Source organism: Pogoniulus pusillus, chromosome 7 (genome assembly GCF_015220805.1).
Source record: "Pogoniulus pusillus isolate bPogPus1 chromosome 7, bPogPus1.pri, whole genome shotgun sequence".
NCBI lineage: Eukaryota > Metazoa > Chordata > Aves > Piciformes > Lybiidae > Pogoniulus > Pogoniulus pusillus.
Window position 1 is genome coordinate 35,793,937 of NC_087270.1, and position 23,079 is coordinate 35,817,015.

A 23,079-nucleotide genomic window follows, 5' to 3' on the forward strand; every position below is an offset into this window, starting at 1 on the left:
TTATAGACATGACAGACATAGTCCTTGCACTATATAAGCAGAGAAGCTTATTGTACTCTGCCTTGATGAGGTGTTTCCAGCGTAGTGCCATTTCCTCTCATTCTGAAGTACACAGTTTGAGCCTCAAAGAGAAGCTCATGATGGTGATGTTATGACCACTGTAAATAAAGGGTACTCCTTGCAGAGCTGTCTGCCTTTTTTACTCCTAAACAACGTTTTTTGTCTGCTTTCTGAAGTATTCCCTCAGACATTTTCATCTTGCATTAGACCAATGGAACATCCTGAAGATAACTACCTACTACACTTTGTAGAGTGCAATTAGAAGATAATCTTCCCTGGACACATTTTATCTGTGGTCCCTACACATGACCTGAAGCATAAAGTTTTGTTTTATTTTAATCCCAGCTAAGGAACATTCTTATGTGCTGTCAGAGGAGCTGAAATGGAAAGGGTATGTTGTCTGAGTTGGAACACAGAAGGACTGAAATGGAAAGGGTATGTGGCCTCTTCTCCCAGGCAACCAGCAATAGAACAAGGGGACACAGTCTCAAGTTGTGCCAGGGTAGGTATAGGCTGGATGTTAGGAAGAAGTTCTTCACAGAGAGAGTGATTTCCCATTGGAATGGGCTGCCCAGGGAGGTGGTGGAGGCATCGTCCCTGGGGGTCTTCAAGAAAAGACTGGCAGAGGCACTTAGTGCCATGGTCTAGTTGATTGGATAGGGCTGGGTGCTAGGTTGGACTGGATGATCTTGGAGGTCTCTTCCAACCTGGTTGATTCTATGATTCTATGATTCTCTGAGTTGGAAGATGGTGAAAACAAAGGAAGCACATTTCACAGAGCATACAGTCAGTTACTCTGAAGATAAATAACTGGAGTAGAGGATTGAAAATACAGTAGATAAAATGAAGAGTCACTCATAAAAATGATTGTTTCAGTCCCACATTTGAAATTACTTTTTCCCAATTCATTATTTTCCCTCTTTAATACAGAGGCAGTGGTGTATAATTTCTATAATTTTATATATATATATATTTCTATACATGAAAGTTCTATAATGCTCTGTAAACACCTGTTGCTTGGCTTACAGCTCAAGCACTATAATTAGTTTTCATATGGCTTGGAAGAATGTATTAAAAACTTAATTTCCCATGGAAATAGGTCTAGTAGCCATGGGAACAAGTGGCTAACAACTGTTGAAAGCTGCCTATTATCTCTGATCCTGGTCGGTAGGATGATAAAGGTCATTATGACTCATAAAATCAGGACAAGCCATGACTCTGCAGAATCCTCTGCATTATATCAGTCAGCACAAAAGCATCTGTCTAACATCACAGAGCCTTCAGTAGCTGCCATAAAAGTGACAACAAAAGGAAACAAAATTAGAATGGATGTGGCAAAAAGCTGTAGAATTTGCATGCTTTTTTAGGAAGATTAAGAAATGATGGAAGTTGTTCCTGCTGGTGCAGGAAAACTTTTCTCCTTGTTGCCACTCGCAAGCTCTTGCATGTTGTTCAAATCACAAGCATGAAGCAACCATTTCCAGAAGTAAAATATCTGTATAATTTTTCAGGCTTTCTAATTTTTTTTTCTGGAAGTATCCAGCAACTTGCCAAAGCCATAGGCAGAAATTTTGTTCGATACAGTTATTACTGGCAACTTCTCTAAACCACCATCTGCCTAAACCAGACTTAGCAACAACTTCTACCTGGAGTAATCTTTTTTTTTTCTCTCTAATCACTTATTTTTAACTCTGTGAGGTCAACTGGAAAATTAGTTTACACCACATATACCACAAAACTGAGGCCTTGTGAGGATTACACAGGTCTCAATTGTCCATTTGTTTTGAAAAGTCCTTGGAGAACATTTTAGAAGTCCTTTTTTATGATGATGATTATTTATTTTCCTTTAAAGTGAAAAGCTATCATCTTTCACCTCAAGCCTCCCCAGCTCCTCAGAGTCTCGCTAAGAGTCCTTTTAAGCAAGCTCCTGCCAAGATCATTTTTCATCCCATTCATTCTGAGCAGCGCTTTCTGTGATGGCAGTCACTGCTTCGTTAATGCAGCTGACATCTCAGATAGCACAGCCCATGATTTTATAATTCCTGTGCAATAAAATGCTCCTCAGCCATTACTCTTTGCTGAGCTTTGCCAGCCTTCCTCATACTGCTTTACATAGCAGATTGAGGAACACGGGAAAACCCAAACATTTCCTCATCCTCATTTCTCTGAATGCCCTCTTCATGCACCATGGCCCAAGGCAGCAGCTAACAGAGGGGCCAGCTTGTTTCATAAACAAGCTGCATTAAATATTCTTCCCTACATTATAGAAAGGACAAAGGTCAGGGGAGTCGGGGCAGCCATAAGGTGACTCAATATATCTATGTCATGGGATTGATTTCACAAGAGAATTAGAAATCAATGCCTGGAGTTGAGGGGCTAAAAGCCTTTCACCTTTAGGTCACCAGTTCAGTTCAGTAGTGCCTTTAAGCTGTTGCCCTCTGAAGATTGTTTAATCAGAAGGTCTTTGATTGTATCTGGTATTTTATTGTATACATTCGCTTGAGTTTGCTCACAGCACCATGATCAATTGCCTATAATTTAAAAAGCTCTTCCACAGTAGAGACCTTGTGCTCAGAAGAAGAACCTTGGACTAAAAGGGTATGAAACCCAATCTACCTCCTCACTGGGTAAATGAAAATGGTTCCTTTGGATCAACAGTGAGCTTGTGCTAGAGATAAAGAGAGGACTTAGGATGGAAGGATACCCATCTAATATTTCATAACCTAGCATTTCACAATCTAGTCTTTCATAAACCAGCAGACAGTTTTCTTCCCATTTCTTTTTTAAATTAATAGCAAGGTTTTAATTAGTGTTAATAGCTCCATGGAAAATTTGCAGCTTGCTTAAACAAAGATTGATTTTATTTCCAGCTTTTCAGCAAAAATCTTTCTTCTTTTCAGTTCTGCTCAAAGGAAAAAACACATAAACACTGACATTTCCCCCACATGCTCAGAACCACTCCATTTGAAGACTGGAGTTCTAAATCTAACTAAGTGAAATCAATATGGTCAAGCTGGGGAGCTCCATTGCACAGGAATCACTGCAGTTACAAAAGCCCAACAGAACACTGCACATTTTAATAGAAGCAGCCACAGAATTTTATGCTTTAATGTTTTTCACCTTACAGATAGCTTCGAATGCAAGCAAACTAATCTTTTGCTCTGTCATTCTGACCTCAGGGAACTACTGGGGAAAAAAAAAATAAAGGATTTCTTATTCCCTGCTAGGAAAGCAGGCAGCTGTTTGGTCTTTCGGGAAGGAAAATGATGGGTGAATAGCTGCTTTGTTTATCAAGAGAGGCTCTCCTTAAGAGTGAGAACTGGAGGGGGGGGGGAGGAAGGGAGGAAAGGAGGAAAAGCCTTTGGGAGTGGTACATGTTAGCTGCTTTTATCAGGAAACAATAAATACCACACTATCACAGAAGTGCTTCCTCCATCTAAGCATCCTTTAGGCCACATGAAACCCAAGAAACATCTTCCTAAAGGCAGAAAGATGAAAACCCAAGAAACATCTTCCTAAAGGCAGAAAGATGAATCTGGTTTATAGAGTTAAACATGGAGTTAGCACATTTAAACCTGTGATCTGTCTTGGTTAACAGAATCATATGTGGCACATGGTCAGAAACAGAAAGCTGAATCTGGTTTATAGAGTTAAACATGGGGTTAGCACATTTAAACCTGTGATCTGTCTTGGTTAACAGAATCATATGTGGCACATGGTCAGAAACAGAGAACTTTTTGCTTGCCAAAAATGTAGTCTTTTCTAGAAAATAGGAATTTCCCCCACCACCACCTATGGAATAATGCATCCATTGTGAAAAAAAAAACAAAACATTAAAAAAGAAACAAAGAAATAAAACAACGTCCAATAGAAATTACTTTCAAATAAAACAAACACACAAACCAATCTCCAATAGAAATTACTTTCTAATCAAAGAAAGAAATAAAACAACCTCCAATAGAAATTACTTTCAAATCAAAGATAGAAATAAAAAAACCTCCAATGGAAATTACTTTCAAACCAAAGAAAGAAACAAAATAACCTCCAACAGAAATTGCCTTCAAATAAAAGAAATAAAACAACCTCCTATAGAAATTACTTTCAAAGAAAGAAAGAAACAAAACAACCTCCAATAGAAATTACTTTCAATCAAACAAAGAAATAAAACAACCTCCAATAGAAATTACTTTCTAATCAAAGATAGAAATAAAACAACCTCCAATAGAAACTACTTTCAAATCAAACAAAGAAACAAAATAACCTCCAATAGAAATTGCTTTCAAATAAAAGAAATAAAACAACCTCCAATAGATATTACTTTCTAATCAAAGATAGAAATAAAACAACCTCCAATAGAAATTACTTTCTGATCAAAGAAAGAAATAAAACAACCTCCAATACAAATTACTTTCAAATCAAAGACAGAAATAAAACAACCTCCAATGGAAATTACTTTCAAATCAAAGATAGAAATAAAACAACCTCCAATGGAAATTACTTTCAAATCAAAGAAAGAAACATAATAACCTCCAATAGCAATTGCTTTCAAATAAAAGAAACAAAACAACTTCCAATGGAAATTACTTTCAAATCAAAGAAAGAAACAAAACAACCTCCAATAGAAATTACTTTCTAATCAAACAAAGAAACAAAACAACCTCCAATAGAAATTACTTTCAAATCAAAGATAGAAATAAAACAACTTCCAATGGAAATTACTTTCAAATCAAAGAAAGAAACAAAATAACCTCCAATAGAAATTACTTTCTAATCAAAGAAATAAAACAACCTCCTATAGAAATTACTTTCAAATCAAAGAAAGAAATAAAACAACCTCCAATATAAATTACTTTCTAATCAAACAAACAAAACAACCTCCAATAGAAATTACTTTCAAATCAAAGATAGAAATGAAACAACCTCCAATGGAAATTACTTTCAAATCAAAGAAATAAAACAACCTCCTATAGAAATTACTTTCAAATCAAAAGAAGAAATAGAACAACCTCCAATAGAAATTACTTTCAAATCACAATCACATATGCCTTGATAGTGGAACAACTTATTAGCATAATCAATAAATTGCCATGTGCCCCAGAGGCATATAAACAGCCCTGAAAGGGAACAAGACCATAAGTAAAAAGATATCCTGGAAATTACCAAGACATTTGCTGTTTTCCTCTGGAATTTTTGTATGCTCCACAGGCATCTTCACAGACATAAGCAGGCAGACTATGAGCAAACATGAAACTATTGGGCAATTCATTAGTATCCTTTCCCTTCAAATAAATTGAGGGTTTGGGGGAAAAAAAAATCTACCCTACTGGGTAACAGCTGCCCTGCAAAAATTCAATACATTTAAACAAATTAAAAGCAGTGGGATGGAAGGTTTACAACTGATGTGTCTGTAGTACCAATCAGCCTTACCAGAAGTGTGGGACATATAGTCTGACTCAGGATGACAGCTCACTTCGAATCAAAATGAATCCAGTTTGGTTTCCCTCTAAACTCATAAAGGCTTGAAGGGACCACTTTCCACACCACTGCAAAAGGCCAACGTGTTTGGAGGAGAACTGCCTAAACTCAGAATACCAAAATTGAGATTTTTGTCCTGTTTTTAAATCAGGATAACTAAAAGATCTTCCCTTCTCCTATGAAATCTTTTCAAATCAAATCTATTACACGAGGCTACTGTGTTATACTAACAGAGTAAGTAAAGCAAGAATGGTTCTGTCTTTTATATGCCTGTCTCTGAAACCATGAGACTCCTCATGTCTGCTTTTAATTTTACTTTCCCTGGTTTGACTTGCATCAGTGTGAGAACACCAGAGTCAATCATTTCTGTCTACAGCATCATCTATTGTATGAATAGTATGCTAGCCTCATGTCAATTAAGATATCTCATGGTTTTTTGTTAGGTTGGGAACCAGGAATATGAATTTATTCCCAGCTACCTGATGAATCCTTTGGATCTCGAAGTATTTAAGCTCTTTCATGTTTAAGTTAGTCATGGAATACATAAAAGTCATCCTACAGAATAAGTAACTTTTTTTTTTTTTTGGCAAAAGAAGGTGATTCATTGGTTAATTGTATAAGAGTAATGCTTTCAGGAAACCAAAACGTATCACATAAGCAAGCTGAGGATGTGAGCAGCATAAAACCCTGAAGGTTATGTTCCTGTTGCCTTTTTCTGTTCTTCTTTAACATGCAATTAACAAATATACTACTTCCTCTCTGCTAACAACAGCCTAAGGAGCTTAAGCTGTTAATAGCACTAGCACTGAATGACTTGAGTGGTACAAATTCCTGTCTTTATCTTTAAAATGACAACACATGGCTGATTTGCAACCCTTTTAATTCCTTTACAATCACTGGTCAAATATACTGTGACCAATCCAACCCTGTGAGACGGCAAGGAAAGAAATTACTGTACAGAGAATTTCATTAGGCACCTTCACAGTGCTCTGTCATCCCCAAAGCTGAGGGGACAATTGATTTCAAATCATATCCCTCCATCTTCGTGAAAGAAAACTGTTAAAAGACATGACAAATCCTTCCCTCTTGCTATTTAAAGCTCAAATTGGTACACACATAAACGAGGCAGCATTATTTTGTTAAATAAGAAAACACTACATAATAGCCTGAGAGTGGCTGACTGGAAAGGGTTCTCCCTCCAACTAGATACCATTTTTCCCAGTATAAAACCTATTTCATTTTAATAACATGAATCTTCACTTCATTAATTCACATAACTGCAGATTTCCCCTATTTCCCTACGTTCATGTGGATGAGGCTAACAGCCACCAGAAAGACTATTTAAAAAAAAAAAAACAGACAGAAGGACCTAGTTCTATGTCAGAGGTCAGAATTTTAACTAGATAAAAAGCAAGATATTGAAGTACCCTACAGACAGCATTATTCAAACACATGGATTTACCTGATGACACATAGAGGAAAAGCTGCAACTTACCATCATTCATATTTCATTCTATTGCTATCATTCATATTTCATTATATTGTCATAATAGCAAAAAGCTTTAGTTTAGGATCTAGCACACATGCTATTGTTGAGAGAGCGTGGAAGATATAATCCCTTTCTCAATGAGATAAATCAAACAAGTCATACATGTTTGTAGTCCAAACTATCAAACTGCTCACGTGTATATAGTAGCCTGAAATTTCCACTTGACAGGCCTATAGTCTGTCCATGTCAGTGTTTGGAAAGCTTAAAGGAAGCAGTTCAACTAGCCCAGTCACCAGATGTGCAGATCCAGCAGCCAGGACATAAACTACCTGGACAACAACCATAGCCTCGGACTGGATAGAAGGTGACAAAGCATTTCCAATTAACTGGTTTGTTCTGTATCTTTCCAAAGCAAACACAGCCAGCTCTGAGCTGCTGTCGTGTTGTGCATCACCAGTGAGCATTACTGTAGAGGTGGAATGGAAATAACATCTGCAGAGCTATTAATTGTAGCCCACAGAAGAATCAAGTTCTGCAATCACAGGTACTTACCCAACAGGGCATTACGCCCATTGTCATCTGGCAGGAATCTCTTATCCACAGCACACACTAAAAGGTGATCTGGTAAATTTGGTGATTTTGCACCAACAAGTAAAAAACCTGATGGTAGCTCAATATGTTCATTGGAGATTGAAATCAGCCTCAAATCTTTACCAGCCTGGCAAAAACCTAGGGGAAAAAAAACCCAAAACACACCCATTCAGAGTATTTTAAGTTGATGAGATTATTTTTGTTTAATATTCACAATTATCTTTGTTAAAGGACTTCCTATATTTTTAGTGAAAAGCAAAGTCATGTCTTCTGAGGTCAAGGGCAAACCAAGAGCTATTTTTCTTCCCTTCTGAAAATGCATAGTGAAGTTTCTCTTAGAATCATAGAGTCATAGAGTCAACCAGGTTGGAAGAGGCTTCCAAGATCATCCACTCCAACCTAGCATCCAGCCCTGGCCATTCAACTAGACCATGACACTAAGTGCCTCAGCCAGGCTTTGCTTCAACACCTGCAGGGACAGCAACTCCACCACCTCCCTGGGCAGCCCATTCCAATGCCAATCACTCTCTCTACCAACAACTTCCTCCTAACATCCAGCCTAGACCTCCCCCAACACAACTTGAGACTCTGTCCCCTTCTTCTGTTGCTGCTTGCCTGGCAGAAGAGACCAACCCCACCTGGCTACAGCCTCCCTTCAGGGAGTTGTAGACAGCAATGAGGTCAGCCCTGAGCCTCCTCTTCTTCAGGCTAAACACCCCCAGCTCCCTCAGCCTCTCCTCATAGGATTTGTGCTCCAGGCCCCTCACCAGCTTTGTTGCCCTTCTCTGGCCATGTTCCAGCACTTCAACATCTCTCTTGAATTGAGGAGCTCACAACTGGACACAGCACTCAAGGTGTGGCCTGACCAGTGTTGAGTACAGGGGCAGAATAACCTCCCTTGTCCTGCTGGCCACACTGTTCCTGATCCAGGCCAGGATGCCATTGGCTCTTTTGGCCACCTGGGCACACTGCTGGCTCATCTTCAGCTCCTGTCTACCAGCACCCCCAGGTCCCTCTCTGCCTGGCTGCTCTCAGCCACTCTGTCCTCAGCCTGTAGTGCTGCTTGGGGTTGTTGTGGCCAAAGTGTAGAACCGTCCAAGTGGCCTTGTTAAATCTCATCCCATTGGCCTCTGCCCACCCATCCAGCCTGGCCAGGTCCCTCTGCAGGGCTCTCCTACCTTCCAACAGATCAACACCTGCTCCTAGCTTGGTATCATCTGCAAACTTACTGATGCTGGACTCAATCCCTCATCCAGATCATCAATAAAGATGTTGAACAGGACTGGGCCCAGCACTGATACCTGAGGAACACCACTAGTGACAGCTGCCAACTGGATGTGGCACCATTCACCACCACTCTCTGGGCCTGGCCCTCCAGCCAGTTTTTGACCCTTATCAGAGTGAATCTGTCCAAGCCATGAGCTGCCAGCTTTGCCAGGAGCTGGTTGATGTCTTGATGATATTCTTGCAACTGTTTATGGAATTATTTGCTAATATCATCGTAACTCAGGTCAAACATTCAAAGATGCAGAGAGCAGTTCTCAGTATCTGGTGAATTTCACTGGCTTTTCTAACATTTTTTTAACAGCCACAGTGAATGAGGTATTCTTTAAATAGAAAAGAGCAATGATAAAGCCATAAGAATTACTACATTCATCTTAGCAAATGCCATGCCTGCAAACTCAATCTCTTAAAGGTCACGTTGCCTAAGAGACTAGGAGTGCTGCTCTCATGCCAGGCATTCCAACACAAATGCTTATCTAACACACTGGGAAAGGCCCTGGCAATAATAAGAGCAAAGAAGAGCAACCCAGCTTTGTCTGGCAGGTAGCAAACACTGATATTTGGGGGGTTTCTATATTGTATAGATTATCTCCTTCCTTTACTCTGTTCTGGTGAGACCCCATCTGGAGTACTAGATCCAGTTCTGGAGCCCCCATTCCAAGAGGGATGTGGAGATGCTGGAGTGTGTCCAGAGAAGGGCCACGAGGATGCTCAGAGTGCTGCAGCAGCTCTGCTATGAGGACAGATTGAAAGAGTTGGGGCTGTTCAGTCTGCAGAGGAGGAGGCTCCCAGGTGACCTTCTTGTGGCCTTCCAGTATCTGAAGGGGGCCTATAAAAAAGCTGGAGAGGGACTTTTGAGGCTATGAGGTAGTGACAGGACTAGGGGGAATGGAGCAAAGCTGGAGGTGGGTAGGTTCAGAGTGGAGATGAGGAGGAAGTTGTTGAGCATGAGAGTGATGAGAGGCTGGACTGGGTTGCCCAGGGAGGTGGTTGAGGCCTCATTCTTGGAGGTGCTTAAGGCCAGGTTGGATGAGGCTGTGGCCCACTTGATCTAGGGTAGAGTGTCCCTGCCCATGGCAGGTGGGTTGGAACTAGATGATCCTTGGTGTTCCCTTCCAACCCTGACTGATTCTATGATTCTATGACGAATGGCCACAATTCTATCTTCTTCAGTAGGGCAAATGCTTTCTGACAGCATGTTTAGTGCATTTCTTACCATCAGTAGTGCAACATCCTTCTGGGGGAGGCTTCATCTGGTAAGAAACAGGAGGACTGCTTGATTCTGAACTTTCCTCCTCCTCCTCTTCTTCTTCTTCCTCATTGTCTGCTCTGCTGCCTGCTGCAAATTACCATAGCATAAATGACTTAGACAACAGAAAATGCTGGCCACAAACCAATGAATGAACAGGGTGACCCAGTTACAGAAGAGCAAGCTGGATTCTCTCCTTTTGACAATGACTTTACTCTTGCCAGCTCTAATAATATTTGTTGCTTCATTAAAGCTCCAAGTTTCAGTCATGCTTACAATAGAATATCTTTCACACACGTGGGGGAAAAAATGCCTTTTTGCTCTTGTGCAAAACAAAGTTCAAAAGTTTAACCCAACTGCCCCTGAGAAAGTAAAAAGAGCCTAAAGGACAAATAAAATGAAGCTTCAATGTGTGTGTGTGTGTATATATATACATATATATATATATATATATATATGTCAATCTAATTATTTTTAAACTGATCTCATGATTTTAAAGACCTAACTCCTGTTGATTGAACTCCTGCTGATAACAACAGTGTAACTACATCCTTTGTTTATAATGTTACCAGCCAATATAAACCCTAAGTCATTACTTCTTAGCACTTTAGAATGTCCTGGCTAGAGTCCAAGCACAGATTTTATTAATTAGGCATTGACTGTGTCCTTGATGTTGTACAGGAAACTGAGGAAACAGTTCCTGCTTGAAGCAAGGTTCATCACAGATGATGCTACAAAAAGAACAGCTAATTCTCAGTCTGTCTGTCTCCTACCAGAGCTCTGAGTATAGCACTGCTGCTCCCTGCAATATGTCAAGGAAAGGCAGATATCTAGGAACATGATTCACAGCAGCCTATGTATGGACTGTGCTAGTCTAGGAGGCAATACTAAATGCTAGAGAGAAGAAAAGAGGATGTAGGATTAATCTCTCAGAGAACTTTAGGTGTTTCTTCTTCAGATCCTCTGCTATGAGTCACTTTTCTGGTGCACTGGCTGCCTAAAGTAGCATTTTTATCCCATAGCTTCATCGTTAAGAGAACTGATCTGTATATTTGTGCTGGTTTGAGACTAACTGAGATATTTTACTGAGGGAAATTATATCCTTGTGAGAAGAAGGAAGGAAAACAACATGTGCCCTGTGTCACCATTCATCTCCTGAGAAACAGAGCTAGTTAAAATACAGATAAGACACTTCACACACACTGCTCAGCTCTCACTTTGGGCTGTACCTTTTTCTGGAGGTCTGCTCTCTGGCTGACCCTGCCTTTAACTCTCTAATCCACCTAACCTCCTTTTCCTCTAACCTCCTTGCCACCATTTTTTTGACATCTCACCTCAGATCTCCAGATTTATCATGTGAGATATACATGGGTTGATCTGCTTATTTCTGAAGGGAGGGAAAGAGGGAGGGAGGGGGTTTGGGTCAGGAACCCTCCTGGGGACTCTGATTGTTTCTGGGAGGGGTTTTGTGTTTCTGTGTTACTTTTAATTTGTGTATAACTCTCTATATTTGTGTCTATCAGCTTGTATATTGTGCTAAGCTGTAAATATAGGGAGGTTATTCTTCTCCTGTACTCAGCACTGGTCAGGCCACACCTTGAGTGCTGTGTCCAGTTCTGGGCTCCTCAATTCAAGAGAGATGTTGAGGTGCTGGAACACGACCAGAGAAGGGCAACAAAGCTGGTGAGGGTCCTGGAGCACAGCCCTGTGAGGAGAGGCTGAGGGAACTGGGAGTGTTTAGCCTGCAGAGGAGGAGGCTCAGGGGAGACCTCATTGCTGTCTACAACTACCTGAAGGGAGGTTGTGGCCAGGTGGGGGTTGGTCTCTTCCGCCAGGAAACCAGCAACAGAAGAAGGGGGCACAGCCTCAAGTTGTGCCAGGGGAGGTCTAGTCTGGATGTTAAGAGGAAGTTGTTGCCAGAGAGAGTGATTGGCATTAGAATGGGCTGCCCAGGGAGGTGGTGGAGTCGCTGTCCCTGGAGGTGTTCAAGCAAAGCCTGGCTGAGAGCTTAGTGCCATGGTCTGGTTGATTGGACAGGGTTGGATGCTAGGTTGGACTGGATGATCTTGGAGGTCTCTTCCAATCTGGTTGATTCTATGATTCTATGACTCTATGAAATGTCTTCTCTCCTTAAGGTTTCATTTAAGTAGAAGTTAAATTCTGTGAAATTTTGATATAGATATATTTTTTTCCCAGTGAGGCTGCTGACAGTAACTACAAACTGATTGCAGCACCGGAGTGTAAATCAACATCCACAAAATACATTCTACCTATGAACAGAGAGCCTCATTAAATACAGATCAAGGAGGGAGCCAGCTAACCACAGAAGGGATTTAGCTGCAGTGTTCAAATCAGAACCTGGTGTTGTGGTCTGAGTTAAATACAACACTTGGTGAGCATCCTCCCTGCAGCAGAATCAACTGGCCCAGTGCTGCTTTGCCATGCTACTCTTCCCACTGAAGTCTCACCTATATCAGAGCTATAGGACTCTATAGTGACCATGCTCAGGACAATCAGGCAGCTGTGACAAAGGATAGTACAAGTATATAGTCATATCAGATTGTCAGGGCAAAGGAATGGTAACATTGAGAGGGGAGAGCAGAGGCCTATAAAAGATGCCAAGGATGGCTGCTTCAGGTGCCCCTTGGCCCTCAGAACGCAAGGATTCCTGTAGACAGAACTGGAGATTTTGATCTATGATGAGGCTGGAGTGCATGGTGATCTCTCCCATTTGAGGATCAACCTAGGAGTAGCTCTATTGCATGTCCTTTCAGAGTTCCCCTTGTCTGAACCTTTCATAAAGGCAATGTCCTCTGCCTGGCTGTTGTGAGACAATTCTTCAGCTCTCTTAATTGTTCAGCTTAGTTAATTGTTTGATTCTGTTTACAGTAGCTGCAGAGAAAACAGAATCAGCCCCTCAGGGTCTGGAATATCCTTTGAAAGCCTTGAAAGGAAGAAGTAACAGAAGTGTGAAATCTCAATTTTGTTCCCAAACAATGTACCTGCTCCTGTAGCAACTCTCCCAGTTGATGTCGTAATCAATTTTGTGATATCACAATCGGTTGTCACGGAAAATTTAAGCACATTAAAGTGTTTGCTGGAAAGATCACTTTTTGTAGGGAACAAGGAGCACAGATGTTTAAACAACAAATATGCATTCATTATTTATGTCTTAGGGGGAAAAAAAGAGGAAGAAATTACTAATGATATGTGAATTGTAAGCACAATTATGTTTTGTTATCTTTAACATGTGAAAATAGTGCAGTATTTTTTGAAGGAGGGAAGGAAGGAAAAGAAAAGAAAAGAAAAGAAAAGAAAAGAAAAGAAAAGAAAAGAAAAGAAAAGAAAAGAAAAGAAAAGAAAAGAAAAGAAAAGAAAAGAAAAGAAAAGAAAAGAAAAGAAAAGAAAAGAAAAGAAAAGAAAAGAAAAGAAAAGAAAAGAAAAGAAAAGAAAAGAAAAGAAAAGAAAAGAAAAGAAAAGAAAAGAAAAGAAAAGAAAAGAAAAGAAAAGAGGGGAAGGGAAGGGAAGGGAAGGGAAGGGAAGGGAAGGGAAGGGAAGGGAAGGGAAGGGAAGGGAAGGGAAGGGAAGGGAAGGGAAGGGAAGGGAAGGGAAGGGAAGGGAAGGGAAGGGAAGGGAAGGGAAGGGAAGGGAAGGGAAGGGAAGGGAAGGGAAGGGAAGGGAAGGGAAGGGAAGGGAAGGGAAGGGAAGGGAAGGGAAGGGAAGGGAAGGGAAGGGAAGGGAAGGGAAGGGAAGGGAAGGGAAGGGAAGGGAAGGGAAGGGAAGGGAAGGGAGAAAGAGAAAGATAGATGCCACAAACACAACAAGAACAGCAGATTGGGCAAAGAAAATTCAGAAAGCAGACTTCTCTAACTACATATCAAAATGCATTGAGAAATCCCTTTTGTTACTTTACCACTTGTGCAGAGTTTGTAAGAGAATACATCCTACATTTTTACCTCTACAACCACAAAATAGCCAAAATCATGCCCTAAGTAATGATAAAACTTCTTAAAAGCTAAAGCATTTCTGTTGTATTTATTCACAGTGAAAATCAGTCTTATTGTATGTCTTTTTATAAATCTGTTGTGTGTTTATTCTTGCCATAATTTACTGTTTATGTATAACTTTCAGTTGTGTATAATTGTAGGGTAACAGATCTGTGTCACAGATCTCCACACATTTAATGAATCCATTCTTAGTTCACCAGATGATGTACATTGATAAATAAGAGTAAGCAACTGGCTTAATCTCAAAATAAAAGGCAATGCCATTTGTTTTTTTAACCCAATTCTAATACATATATATGTATTAAAAATACATACATTTTATACATATATATATGTGTGTGTATTAATAAAAATCCAAATACAGCCTTTTGGTTTCTGTATTCTGATTTGAAATTTGCCTGCTAAGCCTTGGGAGATGTGATGGTTTGGGTGTTCCCTGCCTGCCCACACTTTGGAAATCACCCAGACTAGGCTCTGGGAATATGAACGAAGCTTATATTTACAGCTTAGCACAATATACAAGCAGATATTTACAGTATATACAGTTATAGACAGAAATAGACAAGGTAAAAGGTAACACAGAAACACAACTCCCCTCCCAGAAACCTGAGTCCCCAGGAGGGGCTTTCAGTCGCCGCTTCACCTTCCCCCTGCCCCTCTCAACCTTACCCCAGTCCCAAGGAAGAACAGAGGTTTGGCCAGGGGGGTTAGGAAGCAAAGTGGATTAGTCCAAAACGGAAGGTGAGGTTAGAGAGTAAGATGCAGCTCAGCCAGCAGCCCCAGTGAGAGTGGTTTTTATTTCTTGTTCCTATACATCTCAGCAAGCCTATGAGTGAAGTAGACATCACCAATGTTTTCCTTTCACAGCCTGTAATCTAGATCTTCTCACCAAAACATTCTAGCCTGCTTCAAACTAGCACAGGAGAGCAAACAGTAGAATCATCTTTGAGCAGAAACATAAATTCCACTGTTTCTTACCTTCCAATGATGACAGTTGCTGTTCAGCTTCCAAATACAACTGAGAAAAGATTGGTCGGGGCACTAAGTTGTTGGAGCGAAGAGAAGCCTCAATAGAATTATGCAACACTTCTTCAAATCTTGTTGTCTTGAGCTGACCAGCATAAGAGTTTCCCATGTTCTGGAAAGAAAAAAAAAAAACCAAGAAAAGCAAAAAATGATATTTCAATTGCAGCACTCAGAACTCAATCACCACATGTTGATGTTAGACTACAACCTTTCTCATGAAGGAGAGAAGCTTCGTTGTCCACAATGAAAGGCAAAGGAAAATAACATTGACTGCAGCAGTTGCTCAGCAGATGCTGCTGGTAAATTACAGGAAGTTATCTAAAGTAACAGCTTTCTGTAATTCAGCAAAAAAAAATAAAAAAGCAGTAAGCTTTAACACCTTCTTGAAGATGTGGCCAGAAATCTGACCTGAGTCATCCCTTGGTTTATACAGCAAGTGAAGATGTACTTTTGCCAGAGTCAGCAATCAGTCTTTCTCTTCTACATGATTTGAATAACAGAATAAACGTTAGAGGATGCAAGAAATAGCACAGTTATAAGTGCTTGTCTTTGCATGGCTCATCATATCTAGAAACTCAATGACTAAGGCAGTTTAATTTATCTTTTAGAGGTTCTGTCCCAAAAATAACGGAGCATTGTTGTAAATCAGGCACTGTGAAATACAATGGCTTTTCTTTCTCACTTTAAGCAGGCTTTTTCCCTCTACATATGTTTTTTTTTTAATTTCTTTTTAATTTCCCCTTTTTTTACAATTAAGACACTACTGATTATTGATTTGATTTTTGCATTTAATTCTTTGGAGTTTTTAGCTAGTGAAACCACTGCAATTACTCATTCCGTTATTGAAGAGTCGGTCTATTCCAGCTGAATATCTCACGTATTGAACTGCTGCCTGCTTTCCAGAGCAGATACAATGAGCTGCTATAACCAAAAGCCATGTCAGCTTTTTTTTTTCCCCCCCTATTACAAAGTAGCTCTTGCCCTGGGCCCCATGTCCTTTCCCTCCTCAAGTAATTGTGAATAGAAAGCATGAAACGCTTCCTGTTTGTGGCAGTAATTCCTAAACACTGAACAGCCCCTCCTCACCACTGGCTATGGCTTGGGAAATGAGCCTTTTGAGAAGCATCCTGTAGGAATCAGTCAAGCTTAAAAAAAAACCCCACAACTACTGTGAAAGCACATACTGCTCTTGATGGGAAAAGAGGTTTGAACAGATCAACATGGCAAAAAAAAATATGTGACAATCTGGGTTTCATTTTACAGCTTTACAAAGCACCTTTTACATACATCTTATTTTTGTATATTTGTTTGTATCATGCTAGTACTATGTCCAGCTAGGTAATTCTATATAATATAGCATATTGATGCTAGATGGTATTAATAAAAGCACAAGAAGAAGTGCAACAGAACGCAGGCAACATTTAGGAATATGACCTAGACTAAAAGCAGGCATTACTAAACAATATTCTATGATTCTATGATTCTATGATTCTGTGATAGAATCAACCAGGTTGGAAGAAACCTCCAAGATTATCGAGTCCAACCTATCACCCAGCCCCAGCCAGTCAACTAGACCATGGCACTAAGTGCCTCATCCAGTCTTTTCTTGAAGACCCCCAGGGACGGTGCCTCCACCACCTCCCTGGGCAGCCCATTCCAATGGGAAATCACTCTCTCTGTGAAGAACTTCTTCCTAACATCCAGCCTAGACCTACCCTGGCACAACTTGAGACTGTGTCCCCTTGTTCTCTTGCTGGTTGCCTGGGAGAAGAGGCCAACCCCCACCTGGCTACAATGCCCCTTCAGGTAGTTGTAGACAGCAATAAGATCACCCCTGAGCCTCCTCTTCTCCAGGCTAAACAGGCCCAGTTCCCTCAACCTCTCCTCATAGGATTTGTGCTCCAGGCCCCTCACCAGCTTTGTTGCCCTTCTCTGGACATGTTCCAGCATCTCAACATCTTTCTTGAATTGAGGGGCCCAGAACTGGACACAGGACTCAAGGTGTGGCCTGAGCAGTGCTGAGTACAGGGGCAGAATAACCTCCCTTGTCCTGCTGGCCACACTGTTCCTGATGCAGGCCAGGATGCCATTGGCTCTACTGGCCACCTGGGCACACTGCTGGCTCCTCTTCAGCTTACTGTCTATCAGTACCCCCAGGTCCCTTTCCTCCTGGCTGCTCTCCAGCCACTCTGTCCCCAGCCTATAGCGCTGCTTGGGGTTGTTGTGGCTAAAGTGCAGAACCCTGCACTTGGCCTTGTTAAATCTCATCCCATTGGCCTCTGCCCACCCATCCAGCCTGTCCAGGTCCCTCTGCAGGGCTCTCCTACCTTCCAACAGCTCCACACCTGCTCCTAGCTTGGTGTCATCTGCAAACTTACTGATGCTGGACTCAATGCCCTCGTCCAGATCATCAATAAAGATATTGAACAGGACTGGGCCCAGCACTGATCCTTGGGGAACACCACTTGTGACTGGCTGCCAACTGGATGTGGCATGTCTATACACAGAACCAAATGGAAACATTGTACTGATGTATTCACTTGCTGAAGGGTAAATAGGAATAATAGAATCATAGAATCAACCAGGTTGGAAGAGACCTCCAAGATCATCCAGTCCAACCTAGCACCCAGCCCTGTCCAATCAACTACACCATGTCACTAAGTGCCTCATCCAGGATTTGCTTGAACACCTCCAGGGACAGCGACTCCACCACCTCCCTGGGCAGCCCATTCCAATGGCAAATGACTCTCTCTGCAAACCCTGCTGGTGTTGTTCAGTGTCTCTTCCAACACAAAAAGCAGATTATATTTCTCATTCCACACCTTCTGTTTTAAGTGCTGGTTTACCCTGCATCAAAGGTAGCCAGAGACCTTAGGGAAAGCCTGACATCACTAGCGTCCTTTAAAAGCTTTCTCAGAGATAAATGCAGGAAACCCAAGGTCAGGCTCTAAAATGATTTATGCTGAATGCTCTGTCTACACAAAAGCACTAGGGAAAGTTTAGCTCTATTTTTTCATCATGATATGATCATCAGATATCTTTGCCTTTGTTACATCAATTTTATGCTACATTTACATTTAATGTAACAAGGACAAACAATAATCAAGATATCTGACAGATATCCATGTAATTCTTTGTTCTGCAACTGGAGGCATCTGCATGCTCAGGAACCCATCTCTACATTTTCTGTGGCAGGTACAATATAGTTCTATATGACTGGATGTTAGGAGGAAGTTCTTCCCAGAGAGAGTGATTTCCCATTGGAATGGGCTTCCCAGGGAGGTGGTGGAGGCAGCATCCCTGGAGGTCTTCAAGAAAAGACTGGATGAGGCACTTAGTGCCATGGTCTAGTTGATTGGCTAGGGCTGGGTGCTAGGTTGGACTGGATGAGCTTGGAGGTCTCTTCCAACCTGGTTGATTCTATGATTCTATGACTGTTCATCATAGTCCTAAAAATTTAGACTGCAGAGAAATGAAAATGCATGAACATGCTCTCAACATTAAAACTTAAAGATACACCTTCAGGAATGGATTTAGCATTAATTAAAGATGCATTTTTGTGAAAGTTCACTAAGCATTGAAATGAGTACTGCTTCCAGTTCTGGAGCCACTCTTCCAAGAGGGATGTGGAGATGCTAGAGCGTGCCCAGAGAAGGGCCACCAGGATGCTCAGAGAGCTGGAGCAGCTCTGCTATGAGGACAGACTGAAAGAGTTGGGGCTGTGCAGTCTGCAGAGGAGGAAGCTCTGAGGTGACCTTCTTGTGGCCTTCCAATATCTGAAAGGGGCCCACAAAAAAGCTGGGGAGGGACTTTTTAGGTGCTATGGGAGTGACAGGACTAGGAGGGATGCAGCAAAGCTGCAGATAGGGAGATTCAGAGTGGAGGTGAGGAGGAAGTTGTTGATCATGAGAGTGGTGAGAGGCTGGACTGGGTTGCCCAGGGAGGTGGTTGAGGCCCCATCCCTGGAGGTGTTTAAGGCCAGGCTGGATGAGGTTCTGGCCAGCCTTCTCTAGGGTAGGGTGCCCCTGCCCATGTCAGGGGGTTTGGAACTAGATGATCCTTGTGCTCCCTTCCAACCATGACTGATTCTACGATTCTGTGATTCATTCAGCTACCATCCATTCCACTCACTTCCTTACACAGACTAATTAAACACAGTCAAATCATGAAAAATGCAAAATATCCAAAAGACTTTTTGCACCTCAAAATAATCACTGATACAACAGAAAGGTGATATAAAAGCTTGATTGAAATGTCCCAGGTTTATCTTACCCTGAGGGTGGCAGAAACCAGTATCTCATCCATGTAATGTCACAGATAAGGAATCAGTTATTTGCACAAAGGGCAGGTCCTGCAGTCTTTCACAACATAAGCATGCTTGTTTATCCATTAAGGTGATAATTTAATGTATTGGGTTTGTAAAATTAAACCAAAATATGCTTACTGGATTTGTACACCTGGTAAGCTCTCCTGTACCTGTGAGATCTTATCATTGCAGTGCCAAAGACAATCACAAATGCAGGAACAAGCTCTGGGAGATATGATAAATATTTTATAGCCATTTGAAATCATCAGAGACACAACCCTGGAACCAGAAGACTAATAATTGCAGGAGGGTTGGGTTTTTTCCCACCTTAGTCTTTGGCATTCAGAGTCCCAGCAGCTCTTCCAGTTGTGGGAGAAATTTCTTCCATGAAACAAGGAATGGAGAAGCTGTTTTCCACTAACTCTATAGTTGTTGATATGCACTCCTCTCTTTAAAGCTGCTCAGACTGTGATAACCTGAATTGTCAGTTGCTGACTTCATGGCACCAGGAAGCAAAGGCTTTGAGTTCTATTTTCCTGCTTCATTGGACTCAGTATTCTCAGCCCAGATTTATGTCTCTCTTGGATACAAGTGGGTGACATGGGCTAAACTTTCAAATATTTGTGGAATTCCAAGTCATGAACATAGCTGGTGACCAGATCTATTAAAAAAGAAAAACCCAACCTGCACTGACACAGAAGGATTGGGCTGGGTGCTAGGTTGGACTGGATGATCTTGGAGGTCTCTTCCAACCTGGTTGATTCTATGATTCTATGATTGGCTTCAACCTCAACTACAGATAAATCAAAGGGCACCTCCTTATCACACTGTCAGTTTCCATGGAGAGCAGGCACACAAAAATACTTGACAATATCAAAGGAATAAAAAAGGGAAAGATTTGGATGTGACAGAGCTGCTAAAATCCATGATAAAAGCCAGGTGGGGGTTGGCCTCTTCTCCCAGGCAACCAGCGATAGAACAAGGGGACACAGTCTCAAGTTGTGCCAGGGTAGGTATAGGCTGGATGTTAGGAGGAAGTTCTTCACAGAGAGAGTGATTGGCATTGGAATGGGCTGCCCAGGGAGGTGGTGGAGGCACCGTCCCTGGGGGTGTTCAAGAGGAGACTGGATGAGGCACTCGGTGCCATGGTCTAGTTGACTGGATAGGGCTCGGTGATAGGTTGGACTGGATGATCTTGGAGGTCTCTTCCAACCTGGTTGATTCTATGATTCTATGAAAAGAAAACAGCTCCAAGGAACTTGAAAACATTAGAGGCAATTGCAGATAAAAATGAAGCCTGTCCCTGCCCATGGCAGGGGGGTTGGAACTAGATGATCCTTGGGGTCCCTTCCAACCCTGACTGCTTCCATGATTCTATCAAGCAGGTTGGGCAAATGTCTTAGACATCTATGAACAACATTGCCGAAGAGAGATGCCAAGTTCAGGCATCTGAAAATGAGAGTGGAAGTCACTAAAGAGAACAGCCCTCAGATTTCAGTCAGGGAACTTGTCAGGATGCCTGTGGTAAATGGGGATTACATGACTTAGATAAAAACAGGGATCTTCTTAAGGGTTAATGTCTGCCACATGCATATAGAGTCAACTTCATCTGCTGTTGAACTAGTGAGGAACTGAAGAAAACCAGCACTATTCTGCTGCTCAAATGATTTAATGCTGTCATTCTTAATATGAAATTATTTCACATCTGTTTTAACTTCAGCTAAAAATAAATATTGTCTAGGTTTTTGCTGAAATTTTTAAACTGCAAACCATCAAGCATTCCTTTTGAGGACAGGGTTCCTTTTTCAAGGAGAAGGCTACAATTCACGCAGGGAACAGCAGCAAAACCAGCAGCTTACGTTTTAAAGAAAAAGGAAACAATATTTTCCTGATATGCCTAAAAAAATAGAGAAGCAATCATAGTTTTAATCTTCTTGTAACAATTCAGCTTTACTTTGCACTAAAAAAAAATAAAGCTTGACTAAATACAAAGCAACTTCACTTAGTATAAAAACATACAGCTCTGCTTAGAGATCTGGATTAAGGCACGCTGGCAATTTAGAGGCAAGGAATCTAACCTGTGACAGCCTGCTTTGTGGTTTTCTGGGGAAACAGATGCAACTGCATCCAGATTCCTTTAATTATTTAGAGATGAAAGGTTATTTTGGTTTTAAGACATACCTTAGTCTTCCTTTACGACTACACAAAACGTAAACTTCCTTTAGCCTGCAAGCTTTTATGCCTACTTCCAAACCAGACCTGAATTTTTCTAAGACAAAAAAAGTGTACCAGATGAAGTTCAGATTGATCATAGTAGAATGTCCTTTGTGAGAAGTCATAGAATCATAGAATCATAGAATCAACCAGGTTGGAAGAGACCTCCAAGATCATCCAGTCCAACCTATCCCCCAGCCCTAGCCAGTCAACTAGACCATGGCAATAACAACAACAACAACAACAACAACAACAACAACAATAATGCCACTATAAGATATATATAATATATAACATCACTATTGGGATTGATACCTGATAAAAATCTATATCTGTAAAAAAGAACTTGGAAGAAATCTTAATTCAGATGTTTTGAATTTTTCTGAGGCAAAATAATTTACCAGATGAAGTTCAAATTGATCATAGTAGAAAGTTCTTGGTGAGAAGTCATTGGATTACTGCTGAATATTTTTTAAATATAATAATAGTATTACCATAATATTATAATATATATGTGTGTGTGTATTTTAATATGTATGTGTATGTGTGTATATATATACACATATATATAATATGGCAATAATAATAATAATAATAATAATAATAATAACACTATGATATACATAATATATAATAATATCACTATTGGGATTGATGCCTGATAAAAATCCATAGCTATAAAAAGAACTTGGAAGAAATCTTAATTTAGATGTTTTGAATTTTGTGAGAAGTCTTTGGATTACTATTGAATATATTTAATAATAAGAAGAAGAATAAGAAGAATAATAATAATAAGAATAATATCACTATGATATATATAGTATATAATAATATCACTATTGGGATTGATGCCTGATAAAAATCTGTATCTATAAAAAGAACTTGGAAGAAATCATAATTTAGATGTTGTGATTTTTCCTGAGCCAAAAAAAAGTATCAGATGAAGTTTAAAGTGATCAAAGTAGAAAGTCCTTTGTGAGAAGTCTTTGGATTACTATTGAATATTATTATTATTATTATTATTATTATTATTATTAATAATAATAATGGCACAATTTTTACATATATATATAATAATATCACTATTGAGATTAATGTCTGATAAAAATCCATGTCTATAAAAAGAACTTGGAAGAAATCTTAATTTAGATGTTTTGAATTTTTCTGAGACAAAATAATGTACCAGATGAAGTTCAAAGTGATCATAGTAGAAAGTCCTTTGTGAGAAGTCATTGGATTACTACTGAATATTTTTAAATACAATAGTAATATCACTATAATATATATGTGTGTATTTATATATATATGTATATATATATATGTATTATAATATCACTATTGAGATTAATGTCTGATAAAAATCCATGTCTATAAAAAG

At 40.4% G+C, this 23,079-nt stretch overlaps 1 protein-coding gene across 1 annotated transcript in view; it reads right to left on the minus strand.

Annotated features, from left to right (window-relative positions):
- Positions 1–23,079, minus strand: part of GREB1 (growth regulating estrogen receptor binding 1) — a 112,055-nt gene that overhangs the window by 54,878 nt on the left and 34,098 nt on the right. The window contains exons 2-4 of the mRNA XM_064146450.1: positions 15,134–15,293; positions 10,116–10,238; positions 7,577–7,753 (exon numbers count right to left, since the gene is read on the minus strand). Of these exons, the coding sequence (XP_064002520.1) occupies positions 7,577–7,753; positions 10,116–10,238; positions 15,134–15,290 (457 nt within the window). The 5' untranslated portion in view covers positions 15,291–15,293. The remainder of the gene's footprint in view (positions 1–7,576; positions 7,754–10,115; positions 10,239–15,133; positions 15,294–23,079) is intronic.